Raw genomic sequence first — 20621 nt, forward strand, 5'->3', positions numbered from 1 at the left:
GAAGTGGAGAATCTTACAGCCATTTTGTAATACTCTAATTATATCAGATGTGTGTATACAGAATGTCCTCATGGTGAAACTAAAAGAAGAAAAAAAGAAGAAAAATTTTACTAGTTTGATGAAATCTGTAATTCTTTTGAAACTATGAAGCAGCTATGATTAAGTGAGCAAATAAAAGCAGTTGGCCTTGTGTTTATAAGAAGCTATTTGTTTCTCCCCAGAAGGATGTCTCTTGAAATGGAAAAACAATATTCTAAGTTCCCAGTACTGCTGTCAAAAGACATGCAAACCTGCCAATGCTGGCAGGTCGCAAAGCAGGACACGTTAGACTCCCTGTTATTAAGCTGAAGATTTGCCGTGAGTTTATTTGGCGTTTGTCTATTCCAGAAGTAGTTGCTAGATGTCTGGGAATCTGTTAAATTCCTGCCCAAACAGCAGGACTGGTAAGTCTACACACGTAATCCAGTTTTATTGTTTTTACTGTCTACTAAATAGAAAGCATTTTGGTGGAGTATCATACTATTATTCAGTATGTTACTGAATGCTGTACAAAGACTCCTGGAACATCAGAAAGTCATTTTTAAAACTCTTAAGCGTGTTTAAAACACTTTTCTGAAGTTGAAAATGCTTTAGTGTAACAGCAAGAGGGTCTCCCATTCCTAGCCAAAAGCTAGTGACCTTACATGATTTTAAAGTTACCAAAGCTGTTTAGGAATTCAGAAAAAAGAACTTGAAGTAACTCTGTACACTTTATAAAAAATTGTATGGCATAAGCTGTTAGTGTTATAAGGAATACAGTTATTTTTAAAGAAATCAATACCACCATGTATGCTGATTAGAAATTACACCAAACGATACAACTTCCGTGATAAGAAGGAAAGAAGCCAGCTCGGATTTGAGACATATTAATCTTCAGAAATAAAAAACAATCAGCAATAATGCATTTTCTGATCTGGAATATTCAAAATGGCACCTACTCAAAGAAAGCTGTTGCCATAAATGCTTACAAGATCAGACCTGAAAGGGGGTCTCTGCCCAAGCAGAAAGCAGTAGCATTTTCTTTCTCATCATCCAGTTCAGATATGGAACATAAAGAGTTTCCAAGAGTCATTAAAATCATACATCACCTTTTTTGTTTCTGCTTCATTCACATACACAGAAAATTCAACTCAACTCAGATGAGCTCACTGGCTTGAAGCGCCACAAATGTGAGGGAAAGAGAAAAAGAATAAATTTACAGTGTCCAATACTCAAGGGAACTGGTCTCAATCCCAAGGAACAGGCAGCTCCAATTTTGTTCTGACTTACCACTTTAACACAGGCCTAAGCAAGGTGAAACCTCCCAGCTTCACCAAGGTGTAAACAGCTAGACATCAACCCTTCAAGTTCAGTCATCATACAACCCTATCATCCAATGCTGTGTCAATCTCTAGTTCTTCTTGCCTTGCATGCACTTGGCATGCTAGATTACCACACAAAGTGCTTTGACGCACTTGTACTGCCTTCAATCTAGAAAAAGTATAAAGAGACCATTTCACCTTCATAAAGACAGCAAAGAATGCAGTGTTACACAGATAAATGGATTATGAAAGATTACTTTACAACGTCACATATTGCTTTACTTTAACAGGAGAAGATAAAAATATATTTTTCTGAAGTAGTTATTTCTGTTTTTAAATACTCTTTGGGATTTCTCATGTTTGTGTCAAGTGATCTGCCAACATCCCTGACCTTCAGGCAGCAGCACACATTCAACCCTGCTTGCCTTCCCATGACTCCACGTCACTGTGATGTGACCGCAGCTCTTATCTGAGAAGAACCAGAGGCGTGTTATGAGAAAATTATGGAAAAAAAAAAAAAAAAAAAAAAAAAAAAAAAGGAAACAGTCTGGGGTTAATGTCAAAAGTGATTTTGTTTTGTTTTAAAAGCAGCTATTTTGAGACTCTCTTGCAACACTGATAAAGAAACACAAACTCTCACTTCGGGGGGAAAAGCCAACCCTCCCCAGCGCCAAAGTTAAATTCAGCCAGTGTGCTCAGCTTATTTTGCAGGGAGGGACAATCTCTTCACCACAGCATCCATCTGGAGCGACCCTCTCTTGGCCAGCTTGACAGGCACAAATTGTTCTGTGGTGGTTATCAATGATCTGCATTGTGGGACTGAGTGCATCATCAGCAAGTTTGCTGATGACACTAAGCTGAGTAGCACAGTTGACACAATTGAAGGAAGGGATGCCACCCAAGGGGACCTGGACAAGCTTGAGAAGTGGGTCCATGTGAATCTAATGTGATTCAACAAAGCCAAATGCAAGGTGTTGCCCTTGGGTTGGAACAATCCCTGCTATGATTACAAACTGGGTAAAGTACGCATTGAGAGACAGATGCTACGATTCCGAGATTCAAAATAATAAAGCTATTTTATCTGGCAGAAAGATTTGTTGGACCTCCCATATCTCCATCAATAGACATTTAAGATTCAGATAATTATGCCCACTTTTCCAGCCGCTATTACTATTACACTTTGGAGTGTATCTATTTTATATTCACTGTGTGAAGAGAGGAATTGCTACAAATAGTAAGAGACTGCATGTTTGCGAATGCCCAGAGCTCTGCAGATCCTACTCCACAGAGAGAACAAAACTCTGGAAAATAAAAAACAACATAAAAACATGCAGCATGGAGGGAAATCCATGGCAACACAACCAAGTGTATCAATAAAATGAGTTTCCATTTAGAACGTGAAACATTATTCTACCATATGTGTGCAGTAATGATCCATAGACTCAACTTCATCTGACTAATGCCCAAACATAATAGAAGTATCTTTATGCTATTATCTTTAAAAATCCACAGAAGGAAGTGAAAAAAGAAATCTTCATTCTCCCTAAGATTGCTGCAAAAAAACCCCACAGTTTATTACAGAATTAGATCAACAGATTAATTGAGTCCTGTCCTGCTCCAGTCCATGGGCAGTACGACATGGACAAGAGGACACTTCCGTTACACTTTCCTCAGGACTCTTAAAGGCTCTCATTTGCAATCCAAACTTGAGACCTGTTTTTCCTCCTTAACCTTAAGAGGTGTAGAATGTCATCCCTCCCTACTGCGCACACTTCCCAGCTAGGAGCAAGGGAAGAAAGGACATAACAGATGAGCCTAGCCAAAATATCCTACTGAGATTGAGAACATTTTATTTTATTTTTTAATTGAAAACATTTGCCAAATCCTTCCTGCATCTAAGCACTGATTAAGGGGTTTGGTTCCCCTGTGAACTGGAAATTAAGTCTGGAGGCAGTAAAAGATGCCTTTGCTTGTACTTCTAATCGCTGCACAGGAGGAGTGCAACAGGATTTTAGCAGCCGTGTGGGGTCAGGATGCAACCTCCCTGAATCCTTCAATGTGACACTGATTATTGTGGGCTGATTTAAATTAGCAAGGAAACTGCCTTAATTTAATTAGAAAACTTGCATATTTGCTTACGTGTTTATGTTCTCTTGCTATCTTTCAAAAGAAGGGGTGATGTAGGCTACCTACATTTACTTTTTTTTCATGGAATCATAAACAGAATTACAGAATCATCTATGTTGGAAAAGATCTTCAAGATCATCAAGTCCAATCATCAACTTGAACTATCAAGTCACATCACTAAACCATGTACCTTACTGCCAGGGCAAAAACATCCATTACACACCTCCAGGGATGGGGACTCTACTACTTCCCTGGGCATCCTGTTCCAATGCTTGACCACCCCTTCTGTGAAAAAATTCTTCCTGATATCCAATCTAAACTTCCCTTGTGGCAACTTGAGGTCATTTCCTCACATTCTGTCACTTTTCATCAAAAAGAAGACACCGACTCTCATCTCACCATAATCTTCTTTCAGGTAATTGTAGAGAATGATGAGGTCTCCCCTCAGCCTTCCCTTCTCCAGGATAAACAGCCTCAATTTACTCAACTACTCCTCATAACTCTTGTTTTCTAGCTTTGTTTTACTGATCATACATTTTTTAAATCAGTTATTCTTTTTGCAAGTTAAAACACACCGCATATTTCCTTAACTTCACTGATTAATAAATTTATTTTAAGTCTTAATTTGTAAATGCTATGGCAGAATATGCGAAATTAAATCAACCTGCTATAGTTAATAGGAAATTTATTTTTCCTAAATTTAAATCTGTCTGCTTCTGGTTGGAAATCAGAATTTTTTTCAAGTGAAAAAATAAAAAAGTACATCTTCAGAAATTGTTTTTGGTCAACCAGTCACACTTTTTAAGAGAAAATTTTTAATATTTTTAAGAGAAAATGAATTCTACTGAATGCATTCTAAGACAACTTGTTGCATGCTGCAACCATTTAGCATCCTCAGTTCCTCTTGCTGACTGATCTCATCTTCCACTTTGTTCTCAATCTGGTAGTTCTCCTTTATTTTGGCAATACCCCAGACTTAAAGCAACCCCAAGCACAATTGGATTTGGTACATGGCCATTACTGAAAGTAAAACAAAAGCCCTATCTCAAGTTGTCCCTTGGGATCTTCTAATTAGTAACTTCATTCTCACCAGACAGTCTTCCCCACAAACAAGACTCACTGCCTTTCCTCAATTAGCCAGTTCCTTTCACATATCATGTTTCTTATACTAATGCCTATCAAAGCTGAATTGTCTCAGGCAGTGTGCTTTGTGTCCTGCTGAAACGGAGAGAGGTTTAATCCACTCAATCTCCTTGCCTGCAGAATCAGTTACTTTATCAAAAAGGATATCAGGTAACTCTGGCACATTTTTGGAAATCTGAGTTGCATTTCAACTCTAAACAGTTGGCCATCAGTCCTCCTGGCCTGGGCTGTTCCTGCTTCCTCCCCAGTCTCCTTCCCTCTCCAGTTCTGATTGACAGTAAAATGCTCCAAAACTAGGGGACACAAGCACCAGATCATGAGCCGCAGATGCAGCTTGTAATGAAACACATTCTGCCTTACCCACTGGAGCAAGGTCATTTGTTTTTCACTGTGAAAGGGGCGCTGGGACTTCCAACAATTGCTATCATTTGATTAGGTATCAAGAAAAACAATTCACTGAATGGTCATTCTGGCATAACTCAGATCTTTAGCTAGAACTCTGTTTTCAGAGCTCTCTGACGAACTTAAATATATATGTATTTTTTATGCTATGTTCCTCAGCTGTGAGACCATACAAGTAACAAGCAGTGGCTGCACACCTACATCATGGGAGCACAGAGGCAAACACAGATGAAAGAAAATTAATCCAGCAACAAACATGGACTTGTTTCCCAAGTAGAAAGGAATTCACAGCTTTGAATGAATGAATGAATGAAAGTAAATAATAATAAAAAAAAACAACCCTTTGGGCCAAAATAAATAACTTTATGAAACAAACAGATGGAACTGTTATGAAGAAACAAAATGCTTCTTTTAAGTCTTAAAAACAAAATTGCTTCTGTTTCCTTTGATCTGATTTAAGTTACTCTGAAGGTCAACAAACATAGGAAGAAATATTGCTAAATACTGTACTGGATGAATAAAAAGAGCCATGAAAGTTTGGCTTTATTGCACACAGCCCATCACACAATGATCTCACCACCGTTACCAGCTGGGGACTTGCAGACCACATTTACCAAAAAAGGCCAAGTGCTTCATGCTTGAAATCTTTTCCCAGTTAGCTCACCGGGCTTTTGCTAGGATTTGTACAATAATTGCAGAGGTCATTTTTTTTTTCATGCTCAGATGGAGTAAATCAACAGGCTATCCAATGCAAAGACGCGTTTGTGTAGTCTCTGGAGACAACTCAGCTCTACTTAAACTGAGTGTGTACAGAAAAGGAAGAACTGAAATATGTGCAATAAAAACAGAGGAGCAAGTAGTATAAATCCAGAAGAGCAAGTAATGCAGATTTGTATATTGTTAGTTTGATTACAAGTACCAATGTTTAACAGGAAGCGCTTCCCAGATTTGCTGTGTACCTTCAGCTTTTTGAAGTGTGCATGAATAATTGGTCTTTAATGCTATTCTTGTAGATTCTAAAACACTTGAACTTTGTACTCTAAGTTTATGTTGTTCTTGTATTTGAAGTATAGCTTTGTAATGTCAACAGGATATATTTTATCCTCCATATTCTCTGATTTCTGCAATCATATGTTTCGCCTAAACTTGTTGTAGTTTTGAAAAAAAGAATATAAGATTTTCATTCTTCATATTAAACATGACATTTACAGTAGCAAAATCTTCCAAAGTTATTTTTTTATTATTATAACATGGTGATCATCTTAATGAAAAATGTCATTATTTAATATCTTTTGTGTGTGCATGTATGTGGTGGGGCAGCAAGGGAGAACAGCTTGTTTTTCTCTCCAGCTGAGCCTTACCTAGTATTTCAGAAAGAAAAAAGCTGAGAAAGTCTTCTTCTAAAGCACTCCATCTCCTCACATTCCCTTTACCAAAACATGAAACTGATACCTAGCAACATTGCCTATTACACATTTTAGTACGATAGCTAACAATTCTTTGCTTTAGAAGAAGTTGTGAAACACAGCTTAACAAAGTACAGAAATGAATAATTTCAAAGCTCAGTTAGAAGAAAAATAAATAATGCAACTACTGCTTATAAAATATGCTCTTAAAATGGAAGGCTGATTACAAAGATCAACTGCTTGCATCTCTAACTGCTGAAATTCCATTTCAAAGTTGGATAGAATTAATCCTATTGTTCCGTGCCAAATCTCTAAAACGTCAGTCCATGAAGTGGTACAATGCAAATTACTTCTGAATTCACTACTCGTGAAAGATTTAATGCTGGGGTTTTTTAAAGAGGAGAGAGATGGCAAAGAGATAGAAGTGTATTTGTATTTCACTGTACAATTCTACACTGGTTTAAGCTAATAGTGGGAAAAAGCAAGCTCAAACATGGTATTATAGAACAGAAAGTAACACTTGTTTAGAGAAGATGCATTTGCAGAAGATCTCAAATAAAAAATGACATTCTTAGTGTTCTGTGAAACCTGGTGTAGAAATCCAAATAACAAAAACACATTCAAGTTTCTTGTTTGCTATCAATTCACATCACGCCAGGGGAGTTCAAAAAGTTGAATCTCTGCACAAGCCTTCATAACTGCAGATACATAAATGGCAGCCTAAAGTCATCCTGTATCTACACAAGTTCATTAATTCTCAAGGCTTTAACCAAGTGAACAGCAACAGAGGTAAGTACTCTGATCGTGTTCTCTATTTCACTAAAAATGAATTTCAAAAAAATACCCAAATATCTCCTATATTTCAAACTGGTCTTGTTGCTTCTATATTGCATGTTTCTATTTCTATTGGAGAAATTTCTATTTTTCTATAAAATCAGTTCAGAGGGATATGTATGAAACTGAGATATGAAACTGACGAGGGATAATGACTTCAGGTTGAGCCAAGGGAGGTTCAGGTTGGATATAAGCAAAAATTTCTCCTCTGAAAAACTGGTAATGCATTGGAAAAGGCTGCCCAGGGGGACGGTGGAGTCATCATCCACAGAGGCGTTCAAGAAATGCAGAGAGAGTGGAGCTGAGGGACATGATTTAGTAAGCATGCTGGTGATGGACTGACGGTTGGATTATACGATCCTAGCAGACTTTTCCAACCTTAATGATTCTATTTATGGGTGGCCTGAATCTCTCACTTTTTAACTTGAAAATTGAGTTCCATGAGCAGTGAATGCAAATAGTTTGACATTTTATAAAACAGTGAGCTGTAAGAGGTCTCTATATGGGATCGATGTGTCAAGCCAATATCCTACAGTGCACACATAGCATTTCATAATAAAATGCAGTAGGCATGGGAAAGAGAGAGAGTAGCAGATCCAAGTTCCCCTGTACACATTCAGCACACTGTTGTGTGACCACTGACAAATCAAACTGTTTCCCCAAATATTATAAAATGGTTACATGTCCATACTTTTCCTGGAGTGGATATAGTGAGGAGAAATTAGCCCTTGTGATAAACTGAATAGAGAGGGCTTGGTGTGTTCAGCAGTGCTCTGGAACTAATGTTGAACAACTGCTGATTCAAAAAACAAAGGAGTCATCTTCAATTAGACCATTAAAATATTCTGATATCTCCTGAGTGATACAATCTAAGGAGACAGAATTGTCTTATATATATTTCTGCATTATATGATCTGCCTACAGATCTTCTTTCTGATGTACCAGGACCAGCAACAGCACAGCAGGTTAAGCTTCAAACAGAGTTCTCAGCAGAGAAGAATGATATCCCTTAAGCTGTAGAAATACAAAATGAAATGGCAGCACAAAGAACTACAGCCTCCTGAGAACTAAAAATAGTTCTGTGCTGCGATTACATTTTGATTTGTGCAGCACAGTAAACAAACTCCCACCCCTGCATCTTACAGCAGCAGGGTGGGACAAGAAAAGAATGCTGTTGTACACAAAAACATATCAAGTGAGAAGTTAATACCCATCAATTTCAGAGAAAGATGACCTCAGGTTCACTGCAAAAATTCTTCTCAAACATTTACTTAGTTCCTGTGTGGAAGCAGTTTCATCTGTTTTCCACACATTCCCATCAGCAGTATCAGCAGTACGAAAAGCATAAGTCCCAATCTCTCCAACATCTCTGCTCTCCCTCTGAGGCTGCTTTAGCACAGCACAGACACAACCTGAGCTACAGTATCAAAGATTTCCCTTTAAGCTTACAGATGGAAAGCTTCCCATAAAATTTTATGAGTGATCCAAAATGCTTCAGAACTAGCATATTTGTGTAGACAGAAGGAAAGGTTTTAGATGTATCTCTAATTGACTATCACAGACTTTATACACCTCCGTGATCAACGCGGTCACAGGAAAACACTTAAAAATCCAGGATCAGACTGAAAATAGCTCTTCCACTCTAAGAACTTATTTAGACATCATTTTCCCCAGTAATGTCTGATTTTCTGACTACCCTCACAGAGGCAGTCAGCACACTAACACACATGTAAGAATTGGCTCAAATCACCAACTGCAGCACTTTCACCAGGGCAAAATCTCTGAGCAATATACAGATAGCAGTCACCACGCTGCATCAGTTGCGTGAGGTGCAGAAGGAAGTCAGGTGCAAACAGTATGCCTACAGCACAGAGATTTCTCTTGGTTGTCACACAACATCCACTGCAGAGTCACTGCAGCCACGGTAAATGTTTGAATCCTCGTGTGCTTCTGTGATACTCAAGATGCAATGTAACTCAAATGCAGACATCAAAAAAGAAATGCAACTTCAGATGGTAAGAATGTGCAGTATTCACAAAAAAGTTGAACCTTTTACATGTGCTCAGTCTTTAACTCCAAATCTCAATTACCTTCTTCTCTGAAGCAACTAATTCCATCTAACTTACTAGAGATTATGAGGGTGGCATAAAATGCATTTGAATGCATATGCCTGCTTTCAATCCAGCTTTCAAGATGTATTCATAAATAAACAGGAAATGAAAAAGAATTCTTTCAACAACCACTTACTTTTGCTGCTCCTATTTGTTCTTTACGGAACTTCTCCAGTGGTGCTATGAGCACATCATTCGCATTCTGGATCTGAAAAGTTAAACACAAAGCATATCTATTCAATATAGAGCATTTGCAGAAATTGGAATCACTCTATTTCTGCCAATGTACACGATGGGAAAATCCATGTCCACAACATGCTGGTAACAGCACATGGATAGAGTTTAAATAATGTTAACTTCTTTGCATAAAACTTAATGCATATGTGCTCACTGGTCTGTTATGTTACATTTTATTGAACAACTAAAGCGATTGTGGAATCTTGGAAGCTTAATTTTAGGAAAGTCAATTTCCAGCTCCTGAAGGGGTTAGTCAACAAAACGCCCTGGGAATCTGCCCTCAGGGACAAGAAATTGGCAGGGAGATGGCAGATCTTGAAGGAAGCTTTCCTTAGGATACAAGAGCCCTTTATCTCTTTATCTCATGGTGCAGGAAGTCAGGAAAGGAAGGCCAGAGACCAGCATGGCTGAACTGGGACTTGCTGGTTAAACTGGACAGCAAGAAGAAAATGCACAGGCAGTGGAAGCAGGGACAGGTAAGCTGAAAGAAGTATATGCTATGCTGTGCAGGCATGGGGTCAGGAAGGCCAACTGAAACTGGACTTGCAGGGGGTGCAAAGAAGAGTAAGAAAGGCTTCTACAGCTACATCAGCAGGAAAAGGAAAGCCCAAGAGAGTGTACCCTCCCTAGTGAGAAACAAAGGCAAGCTAGTAACAGTAGGCAAGGAGAAGGCTGAGGTATTCAACAATGTTTTGCTTCAGTCTTCACCAGTGACTGCTCTACACACAGCCCCTGAGCAAATGGTTCAGAAGGTGGGAACTGGAGGAGCATTGCTCCTCCTGCTGTAAGCAAAGATGAGGTTCGCAACAGCCTGAGGAGCTTGAACATCCATACATCTATGGGTTCCAATGAGATTCATCACAGAATCTTGAGGGAACTAGCTGATGTAGTCATTAAGCTACTCTCAATGATATTTGAAGTGTCATAGCGCTCAAATGAAGACCCTGGTGACTGGAAAAAAGGTGACGTAGCACCCATTTTTAAGAAGGACAGAACAAGATCACCCTGGGGATTACCGATCTGTCAGCCTCATCTTAGCGTCAGAGGAGATCATGCAGCAGATCCTCCTGGAAGCTGTGCTAAGGCATGGAGACAGGGAAGTGGTATGGGATAACCAGCACAGCTTCACCAAGGGCAGGTCCTGCCTGATCAATCTTGTCGCTTTTTATGATAATGTAACTGTGTAAGTGGACACGGGAAGAACCACTGATGTCATCTATCTGCATATCAGTAAGACCTTGGACATTGTCCCCCACAGCATCCTTCTCTCCAAATTAGAAATATATGGATGTGATGAGTGGACTGTTTGATGGATGAAGAACTGGTTGCAAGTTTGTACTCAGAGAGTGGTGGTCAATGATTCAGTGTCCACATGGAGATCAGTGATCAGTGGGATCTCAGTGCTGGAACCAATACTCTTTAATATCTACATCAAAGACATTGATAGTGGGGTTGAATGCACCTCAGCAAGTTTGCTGATGACACCAAGCTGTGGGGTGAGGTTGATACACTCAAGGGACAGAATGCCATCCAGAGGGACCCAGATAAGCTTGAGCAGTGGGCCCAGGTGAATCTCCTGGGGTTCAACAAATCCAAGAGTAATGTCTTGCACCTGGGTCATGGTTAACCCCTATTACTGAGATGGGGATGAAAGGATGGATCACAGCCCTGCCACAAATTATTTCAAGGTGCTGGTAGATAGGAAACTGGACAGGAGCCAGAAATGTACCTTTGCAGCCCAGAAAGCCAACCATATTCTGGGCTGAATCAAACACAGCATGGTCAGAAGGTCGAGGGAGTTGATCCTGCCCCACTACTCTGTGCTGGTGAGACCTCACCTGGAGTACTGTGTCCAAACATGGAGTCCACAGTACAGGAGAATTCTGGGCCTGCTAGAGCATGTCCAGGGGAGGGCCACCAATATAATCCCAGGGCTGGAACACCTCTCCCATAAGGACAGGCTGAGAAAGCTGGGTCTGTTCAACCTGGGGAAGGCTCCAGGGAGAGCTGAGCCTTTCAGTATCTAAGGGGAGGCTATTAGAAAGAAGGGACTCTTTAGCAGGGTCTATTGTAATAGGAGAAGGGGAAATGGTTTCAAACTAAGAGAGGGAAGATTTAGACTGAATATAAGGAAGAAGTTTTTTACAATAAGGGCGGTGAGGCACTGGAACAGATTGCCTAGAAAGGTGGATTCCCCATCCCTGGAGACACTCAAGGTCAGGCTGGACAGGGCACTGAGCAACCTGATCTAGCTGTAGATGTCCCTGTTCACTGCATGGGAGTTGAACTATATGATCTTTAAAGTTCCTTTCCAACTTGAAAGATTCTATGATGCTGAGATGAATTGTAATGAATGATGTAATACATATAACTGCAACATATAAAAGGGTTTCCCAGTATTTTACTTCCACTTCTTGCATCTTGCCTAAAATCAGAAAATGAAAACTTCCAGGAACATGTTTTGGCAGAGCAGAGAAGACAAACATAGTGGGAATGACACTATTTCCTAAAAAAGCTTATGTTTACACAACATGAAGTTTTGACAGCTGAATCTTTTCAGTTATCTCTTTGGATTATATATATTTATCCTGAGCAGAAGAGAGTAGCTCAGATAGCTCTAAAAAGAAAAGTGGACATTAAGAATACTCCAGATTGGATACCTTTACTTTCTAGTTTTTAAATTAAGATGTCCAGCAGCTATTTTTATCACTTTAACATGAACCAGAATTACTCATAAATCACAATTTTCCCCTCAGCTTTTGTGTATTTAGTGTAAATCTGGGAACTCCTCTCTGATGATCACCCACAGCCCTGATCACCCTAAATGGCTCCTGGCTGTATGGGCAGGCCTTGAACAGGTAGTACAATCCCAATATCAGTCAAGACACTGTGCCCCATAACCGAATATGTAGCTTGACTCAACTCGTGCCTTTTCAGAACTGATTTTACCAGAGAAAAAAATCAGAAGAAACATTACATGCAATCCAGACTTTAGGACTGTGAGACACTTGAGTCACACAGCATTAGACTCTCCCTACAAAGGGTGTCTTCACCTTCATTTCCTTCTTAAAACAATTTTCCACCCTTTTACTATTGTATTGATGATAACAAAAATTTATATGTATCATTACTATCCACATTTTCTTCTATGAACACAATTTTTCTACCTTTCAGGAATAATAATTCTCTTTTTTACTCTGGCTTCATAGACAAAGAACCAGATCTTCCCAACAATGCCTCGTTCTGCACAAGCACACATGCATCCTGAATACTGCCACCACATGAGACATAAAGCACAATAAAACACATGACAACATTCCATAGTACTAACTTCAGGCTTTGTGCAGGACCACCTCTTTTGCTCCTCACCCATCCAGTCCTCACCACACTCCTCAAATTCCATGTTGGGCTCTGGCACATCTAAAGGTCTGGGCAGAGTTAATCTATGTGTGTCTAAGCCAAATGCAAATGAATAAAGCTCTTGGAACTCTTCCAATAATTGATAAGTTTTACTGTCATTACAGCAGGAAAACTTTCCAAAGGGCTGCAAAAATAAACACCCGGAACAAAACCATCAAAACACATTTTCTCTCCTCCCAAATGTGAAGTTGCAATTTGGAAGATCACAGAATCACAGAGCTTTGGAAGTCAGGACTTCCTGACATCCTGAAGTAACTAAACCCAAGACAGTGCAGACAAGTTTTTACAGGTAGTCTTTGCATGTCTGACGATGCAGTGATTAAAATGGGCTATGTTAAAATTAAAACTCAGGCACTAGGGATAAGGAGCAAGATGGCTTAAGTGAGTTTTTGCTATACTCAACATATTCCATTGGTCTGACTGGAACAAACTGTAAGGCTATACCATTCTCCAAGTTGACGTTTCCCAAAAATATACAGACTCACAGCCAACATCTATCTATCTGAGGTATCAACACTTTCTACAAGGCGAAGTGCATGCACCTAGCAGAAAATAATTCTTATCCTAAGGATTCCTGTATAAATAAGGTAGATTAAAATTATCAGTGTGCAAAAAATTGAACGACTTGCATGCTATCAGTCAGAGTTGCAGTGCACACATCTAGAAGCAGCTGCTAGAAGCTCTGAGAGCTCACAGAGCTGCACATGGCTTTTGGCTTACACAAAGGCATGCTGGAGTCACCGGGACAGAAGTATGGATTCATCTTTTCATTTTTTTTAAGGCACAAAAATAAGGCTTTACACTTTCAGCATCATTCCTATACACATCAACATATCTCAATGTTAAGAGGCATTAGTATTATTTAATTACAACTACAGATGGCAACAGCCACTGCCAGTCTTGCAGCTAGTCTCTGCCATTCCAAACTAACTAACAGCTGAATTCACCTCTTCACTTCATTTGAAGCTGTCACATTTAGGCAGCCTCCATGCCCAACCAGAAGACCTCCCATCATATACTGCCCTCCTGGCAGCCTTGAAGGGACAGAAACATGACTACTACCAGTCTCACTCAACTCTCATGAAAGTGAATGAAATCTTTTGGAAAAGGAGAGTCCTGCATCAAGCAGGCTATAAGCGGACAGTGGGGATCACAAGAGTAATTAGAAGTCATACATTCATTGAGGCTGCCAGATTTCAAAAACCATTTGGCCAATGCTCTCAGAAACATAGTTTGAATTTTGGGTGGTCTAGTGTGGAGCAAGGGCTTAGACTTGATTGGCCTTGTGGGCTCCAGCTTGAGGTATTCTGCGATTCCATGATTCTGTGAGTCAGGGTCTGTGCTTAGCCACATCAGCAGAACATGCTGCAAGTTCATCCCCAGCTGAAAGCCTCTGCTGACCAGAGTATGGTGTGGCAGATCACCTCCTGGCAAAGCTACAAGCTAAACAAGAGATAAGTGGTTGCTGTGGGAGGAATGCACTAGATTTGCACAGATTTGCTTCATCTCAGCAGCTGGATCACTAGGCACAGCCCACTTCACTGCACCAAAACTGTTGCCAACTGCCAACAGCTTCTGCCTTGGAATCTAAAAATTATGGAGAAAGATTTTATTTTTTTTTTCCTTGTGTTTATTTATTCATTTATTTTCATTACCGATTCCCTTCACTGTAGTTACTGTAAATCAGTTAACTTATTAAGCATTAAAAATTTGTTAAAGCCAACCCATCAAAGTTTGGAATCTAATCTTCCCACAATCATCTCTATAACAATCCAATTGCTTTAGAAAATCTGGAATTTTCCCTGTGTGTCTCTAATGTAGAAACTTTCTTCCTGCCAAGATGACAATCCCTTTCTTACTCACTTATTGTAACGAGCTGAAATCACAGACACTTGGAACAAGCAAACCATGCCAAAAAGTCTATAATGGTTTCTGTAAATAGCAACTTCAGAAATGCATGCTGTGTTTAAAATACAGATCTTTCCCTTAAAAGCTTATTCAGATTAGTCACACCTGTAGGGAAATTATACTCTCTTGATCCAATACAATTACTGAACGGTGCACAGCTCCATCTGCCCACATGGCTAATATACAGCAGTCAATTCAATAACGGGCTACTTTCTCTAGTTTGTACAGCACACAATTTCCTCCATGGAAAAACAAAACAAACAAACAAACAAAAACAAAAACAAAGAATCTCAGTATCAGTTCAGCAGTTTTTTCTAAATTAAGATGCTAGACATAGGCAGCCACAATAAAAATGTTACTTGACAACTGAGAAGGCTACATTAAATAGACCTAGTAAAAAAAATAGATTTTTTATAAAAAACTGAAATCAACATTCTAACTTTGCTATGTATAAATCCATTTAGCATTATTGCTAAAAGTAGGATTAAAACAAGTACCACTAAAATCACTGGACAGACACACTGGCCTCTCTGGACAACCTCCTCTTGTGCTCGAGCGCGCTCCTGGTGGGATTTCCTTTCACCAAGTGGGAATCTTTGGTTTTAATTTGCCTTCCTCCTCCTTCTGCAAATTGCTGTTCACCTGTACACAGCTGTTTGTCAATTAAATACCAAGTACAGTAGTAAAGAGACACCATCTTATGGTTTTGGAACATGAGCCATTTGAGCCATGAGGGAGTGCATTTGTGCCATACTGCATCTACTCAAGAAATCATACGAGTGCAATTAGACAATGTGATTCTGTGACCAGGGCTGATGGTCTGCTTTCTGACACAACAGAACCAACTCTAGCTCTTCATTTAGACAATGTGGAACAAGTGGTTTATTCTTCCACTAGTCGTCTTCATCTTTTACTCAGGACCAGTGGATGTAAACAGAAAATTCACTGAAACACTGCAACAGATGCTTGTTTGTTACTCCACCCTAGCAGTATGGACAGAAATGTTAAACTCGTAAGTTTTTAACAAACTGAGCTTCATCTAGCAAACTACAAATGCTGAACCAAGTACAACAGGGGAAAACAATATCTCGTAAGCTGTATATTTGTATTTGTAGGGTTAAAGACTTCAAGTAGCTTACAGAAAGAATTAACAGGATCCTCCCTATCAGGAACTGACATAAAAAGGCAGCAAAGATACCAAGTGAGGCAAATCTGAGTGACAGAATAAAGAATTAGACCAGTTCATCCGAATTACTGTAGGATGCTTTAAGTAAGAAATACATGTATATTTTGCATTGGTGAAAAAATACTGTTATATGCTTCAAACCTCCTACAAGCACTTTTCACTACCGCACAGAATTACCATGCTGGCATATTGGATATGAAACACACTTCCCTTGAGTACTGAATGACTCATGGTTTCTGAATTCTGACAAACACTGATTTGTCTCATGTTAATATAAGACTCTTAGAAAATACCAATTAAAATAATTCAAATAGGAAAACAAATCTAATAGCAAATATATTCACAGTAATGCATTACTAATGTAGAAATATATTGCTTTTCTTGACAAGAAATGAATAATAGAATTTGGAATAATTTTTCTAAATCTTAATAATTCCTAATGTCATCATCTATCAGATAAACAAAACAAAAAAACAACAACAAAAAAAAAAAACAACCCAACACACTTCCTTTAATATGTGGCATCTATAAACAGCTCCTAATCAGTAGAACTTCAAATGCAACAATTGAGACCAAACTCAGACAACTGGGCATTTACATAATTTATTTATGGATCAGGTTTACATGCTACGAAGTACGTAAACATGTCATTGTGAAGCACTAGTTATGTATTTAACACCTCAGTTCTTATTTTGAAAGCTGAAAACTATAAATATTACATAAACTTAATACTGTGCATTTCAGTGCCTGTCCCTACTATTAGACCTATGTAGGACAAATATTTTTACAGCTTGTGAAGATAACTGTACACAGTCAAATCGCATACAAAGAAAATATCATATTTGAAGTTTATCGTAATCCCCATTTTACAGAAACAATATTCAAGCTTGTAATCATTTTCTAAAAGTGTCACCACCAGTACCAGTTATTTCAAGTAAGTTGAAATTGAGATGATGTTAACACAGGCTCAGTGCATTACTACAGTTTTAATCACAATTCTTATGGTGTTCTCTTAAAACATTACAGTACAAAACATTCATACACAGAACAATGTGAAACAGGAACTGAACTTTAGATGTTAGGCACTGGCACAGCTGCCCAGAGAGCTGTGGTGCCCCATCCCTGGAGGTGCTCAAGGCCAGGCTGGATGGGCCCTGGGCAGCTGAGCTGGTGGGGGCTGGGTGGGCTTTAAGGTTCTTTGCAACCTAACCATTCTATAATTCTGTTAGGAATGGAACATCAGCTCAAGGATCTTCCCTAATTGCAGTGCTAGCACAAGAAGCAGCAGCCATCTCTGAGTAGTTAGTTGTTGTGAATATCCCTGACTCACATTCCATCACCAAGTTTTTAAACCTCAACATTCTATAAATCACATGCTGATATAAGGTGCATATACATATATCTACACACAGTGAATACTGTATGTAAGCATAATAACTTCAACATAACATTATAACCATCATTGCTGTTTTCTTCTATCTTGACTTTGTAATTACTTGGCAGGGGATTTGGTGAATAAAAACTTCCCACAAAATATCGAATTGTAGATGCATAAACTAGATTTGAAAGCTTCCTTAGAAGTATTTGGCATCACATTCTTTGTTTTTTTTTACACTTTCAGAAATATTTGTTATTTTAGAAATACTGATTTTTAGGATCACTTTCGGTTACTTTTGATGCAACTCTTACAACATCTTGAGCAGAAGTAGATTCTCCTGCAAAGCTCAAATGACTCTGGAATGCAAAAACTTTCAGTGGGGATCCCAGGAATGATCCTGATACCACCAGAGCTCTCTGCCTCAGTACTCAGATATGCCTTATCCTCATCTTTGTAGGACTGCCTCACTGGAGGCAACAGTTAGTGCCCCCCCAGGCACTAGGCCTGCAAGCCCAGAAGTCTTCACTTTTTCTCTCTATCCTCCTTCAGGATGCTGCAAACTCCATCCAGGCAGGAGACTTCCAACTGTACAGTTTGTTTCCTCAGTAAAGTCAATTCCCACAACAATTAGACAAGCATTCAATGTGCCCTGCTGCCCTTCCAGACATGTGACTGTCCTTACTTACCATAGAATAGCAAAAGAAAATGCTAAAACGGGTGTGTTGAGGAAATAGAAAAAGAAGGGAAGACTTAAAGGCTGTTTTTTAACTCAGACATTCAGTGCTGTTAACCCGTTCTGTTCAAGTAAGCTGTTACAGAAACTTACATTACTGTGCATACTGCAAGGCAATGCATCTTTCACACATGTCAAGGTAACAATATTGCTCTTTAAAAACCTGCATATTTTCATAGCTTTTCTCACTCTCCATTTCCATACAGAGTGAGAGTTCACAAAATTAATAGTCCATCAAGGTGGCACTGATCTTAACTCTGCTCCTTCCTTTGCCAGTCTACAGCCCAAGCAAGCTATGGGGCACATCAGGTGGCGAATGCCATGTCAGCAGTACTAACAGAAGGAAGTGAGATTCCTAAGCTCAGATGGGAGGGAAACATTTCATTATTCTCCTGAGTAAGAGAAGCACCATTTTCTGTACCAGTGGAACAAAGAAAATCCAAGGACCTCAGTGAGGGAAGGCAATTCAAGGAGTACTTTCAGAACCACACTTGGACAGGGAAGAGAAGAAAAAGAAAAAACTGTTCCACTCATGCCAAGAAGATTGGTAAATGCAATATAAAACAAATCAACCTCTCAGAGAGTCTTGTGACTAAGCCTGTGATCCTTAACCAGATGGGATCTTACTCCATATACTGGAGAGAACATAAAAGTCCTCCAGTGATCCTGCTCCCATTGGGAAGTTTCCTTTGTTTCTCCCAAATATCAGGAAGGGAAGAAAATATTACTGTTCACACTCCACACATTTTGTGAGCTTGCTGGCAGAAATGATTGGGTGCACATCTTCTTAAAAATACTCCACTGTACCGGATTTTTCTTTATGAGTACAGCATGTAATACAAAAGAATTGTTTAAAATATTTCCATTATATCAGTAGATGTAGTGAGTACCTATCAAAGCACAACTACTCTGAAGCACCTTGCCTCTTCTTTTGCACAATCTCCATCCCCATAGCAAACTAACATCTACGGTCCTTTGGCTACTGAAAAACCTCAGTGTCCAGGACTCTGGAACAGAATTTTCTTTCCTTCTCTCAGAAGACAAGTTTTGAAGGAAGATCCACACCTGAGAATTCGCTGTACTAACACTGGTTCATCTTCTTGGAGCCAAATCATAACACAGAAATATGAACTCTAAGGGTTGGCACTAAGAGAACAGAGAATGAGAAGTCTTTATATGTTCCTGTAACAGCTTCCACACAAAGTTTGGGAAATGACCTCTAAGGGCAGTCCATACAATGCCAGCATGAAGACCTGACACAAGACACCTCCATCTCCATAACACAACACCAGTAACCAGTAGTCTCAAGGATTTTCCATGCAATGTACTCTGCATCAGACACACAGCATCTGCACTTGTTACAGGCATACAACTTTCCCTTTCCAGGCAACGGGGTTAAAGAAGCACACAGTTCCCCCTGAGGTAACTTAAAGACAGGAAGTCCTAAAATCACTGGACTCTCTGCGACCAAACCGAGCAATTTGCACCTCTACTTCCATGTAGGTAATTCTGAGTAGAAGTACAAAGCCTAAATATTACTATTATTTAGATGTTTCCAAAAGAAAGCAAATGAGTGTTTAGGCCACTGGGTCTGAAGTCTGCTTTGCCTCAGGGGATACGGCTAACTCACTTCAAGTTTTACTTCCCAAAGAAACTTGGGACAAGGGAGAAGAGTCTGCTCAGCAGAAAGCAACTCGACTCAGCAGAACCTGCACAAGCCTCACAGACATTACAGGATTCATTAGGGTTCCTGCGAAGTAACACTCAGTCCAAAGTCACAGTCACAGCACTACACGGCACTCCTAATGTGTAACTCAACAGCTGAGCAACAGATGCAATCATCACCCACGAATAATCAAGAATAAATTACCAAAGAACTATAACCATTGAAACAAAGTAACAAATGACTTCCTTTAAGATTTAAAAAAAACAGTCAAATCAATTTTAACAGAATTCTCTGGAGGGGCTAAATGTGTCCCATGTGATTTACATTTTATTAAAATTATTAGATAATATAGAATATAGTTTTTTTCTTGAGCACAAAACAAAATTATGCTTTTATACATTTTGATTTCATTTGATTTAATTAATTTCCAGTGTAGTTATTACAGCTAGCACTATTTGATGTATGTGTGGAGTGCTGTAACAGATACATTCAAAATCCCCTGTCCGATTTATGCCATGTTGCATGTTAAAGTCTGAGGTTGCCACTGCGATGACTCAGTCTCAGAAATGAACACCTTGCACCCCTGGGTCCTGCTGCAGCACGCTGCTCCTGCTGCTCAGGATCTCTGTCACTGAGGGGAATTGAGTGCCCCCAGCTGGCTTTGGGGTATGGCAACTGCTGCACATCTGACATGGACAAGACTGACCCAGGGAAACAAAAAATCCAGGTC

General features: G+C 39.4%; 1 protein-coding gene across 1 annotated transcript in view; it reads right to left on the bottom strand.

Annotated features, from left to right (window-relative positions):
* The window catches only part of ARHGAP42 (Rho GTPase activating protein 42), a 157258-nt gene that overhangs the window by 64814 nt on the left and 71823 nt on the right, over positions 1-20621 (bottom strand). Inside the window, exon 4 of the mRNA XM_048934363.1 lies at positions 9500-9571. Within this exon, the coding sequence (XP_048790320.1) occupies positions 9500-9571 (72 nt within the window). The remainder of the gene's footprint in view (positions 1-9499; positions 9572-20621) is intronic.

The sequence above is a fragment of the Lagopus muta genome, chromosome 1 (assembly GCF_023343835.1).
Source record: "Lagopus muta isolate bLagMut1 chromosome 1, bLagMut1 primary, whole genome shotgun sequence".
In the NCBI taxonomy this organism is placed as follows: domain Eukaryota; kingdom Metazoa; phylum Chordata; class Aves; order Galliformes; family Phasianidae; genus Lagopus; species Lagopus muta.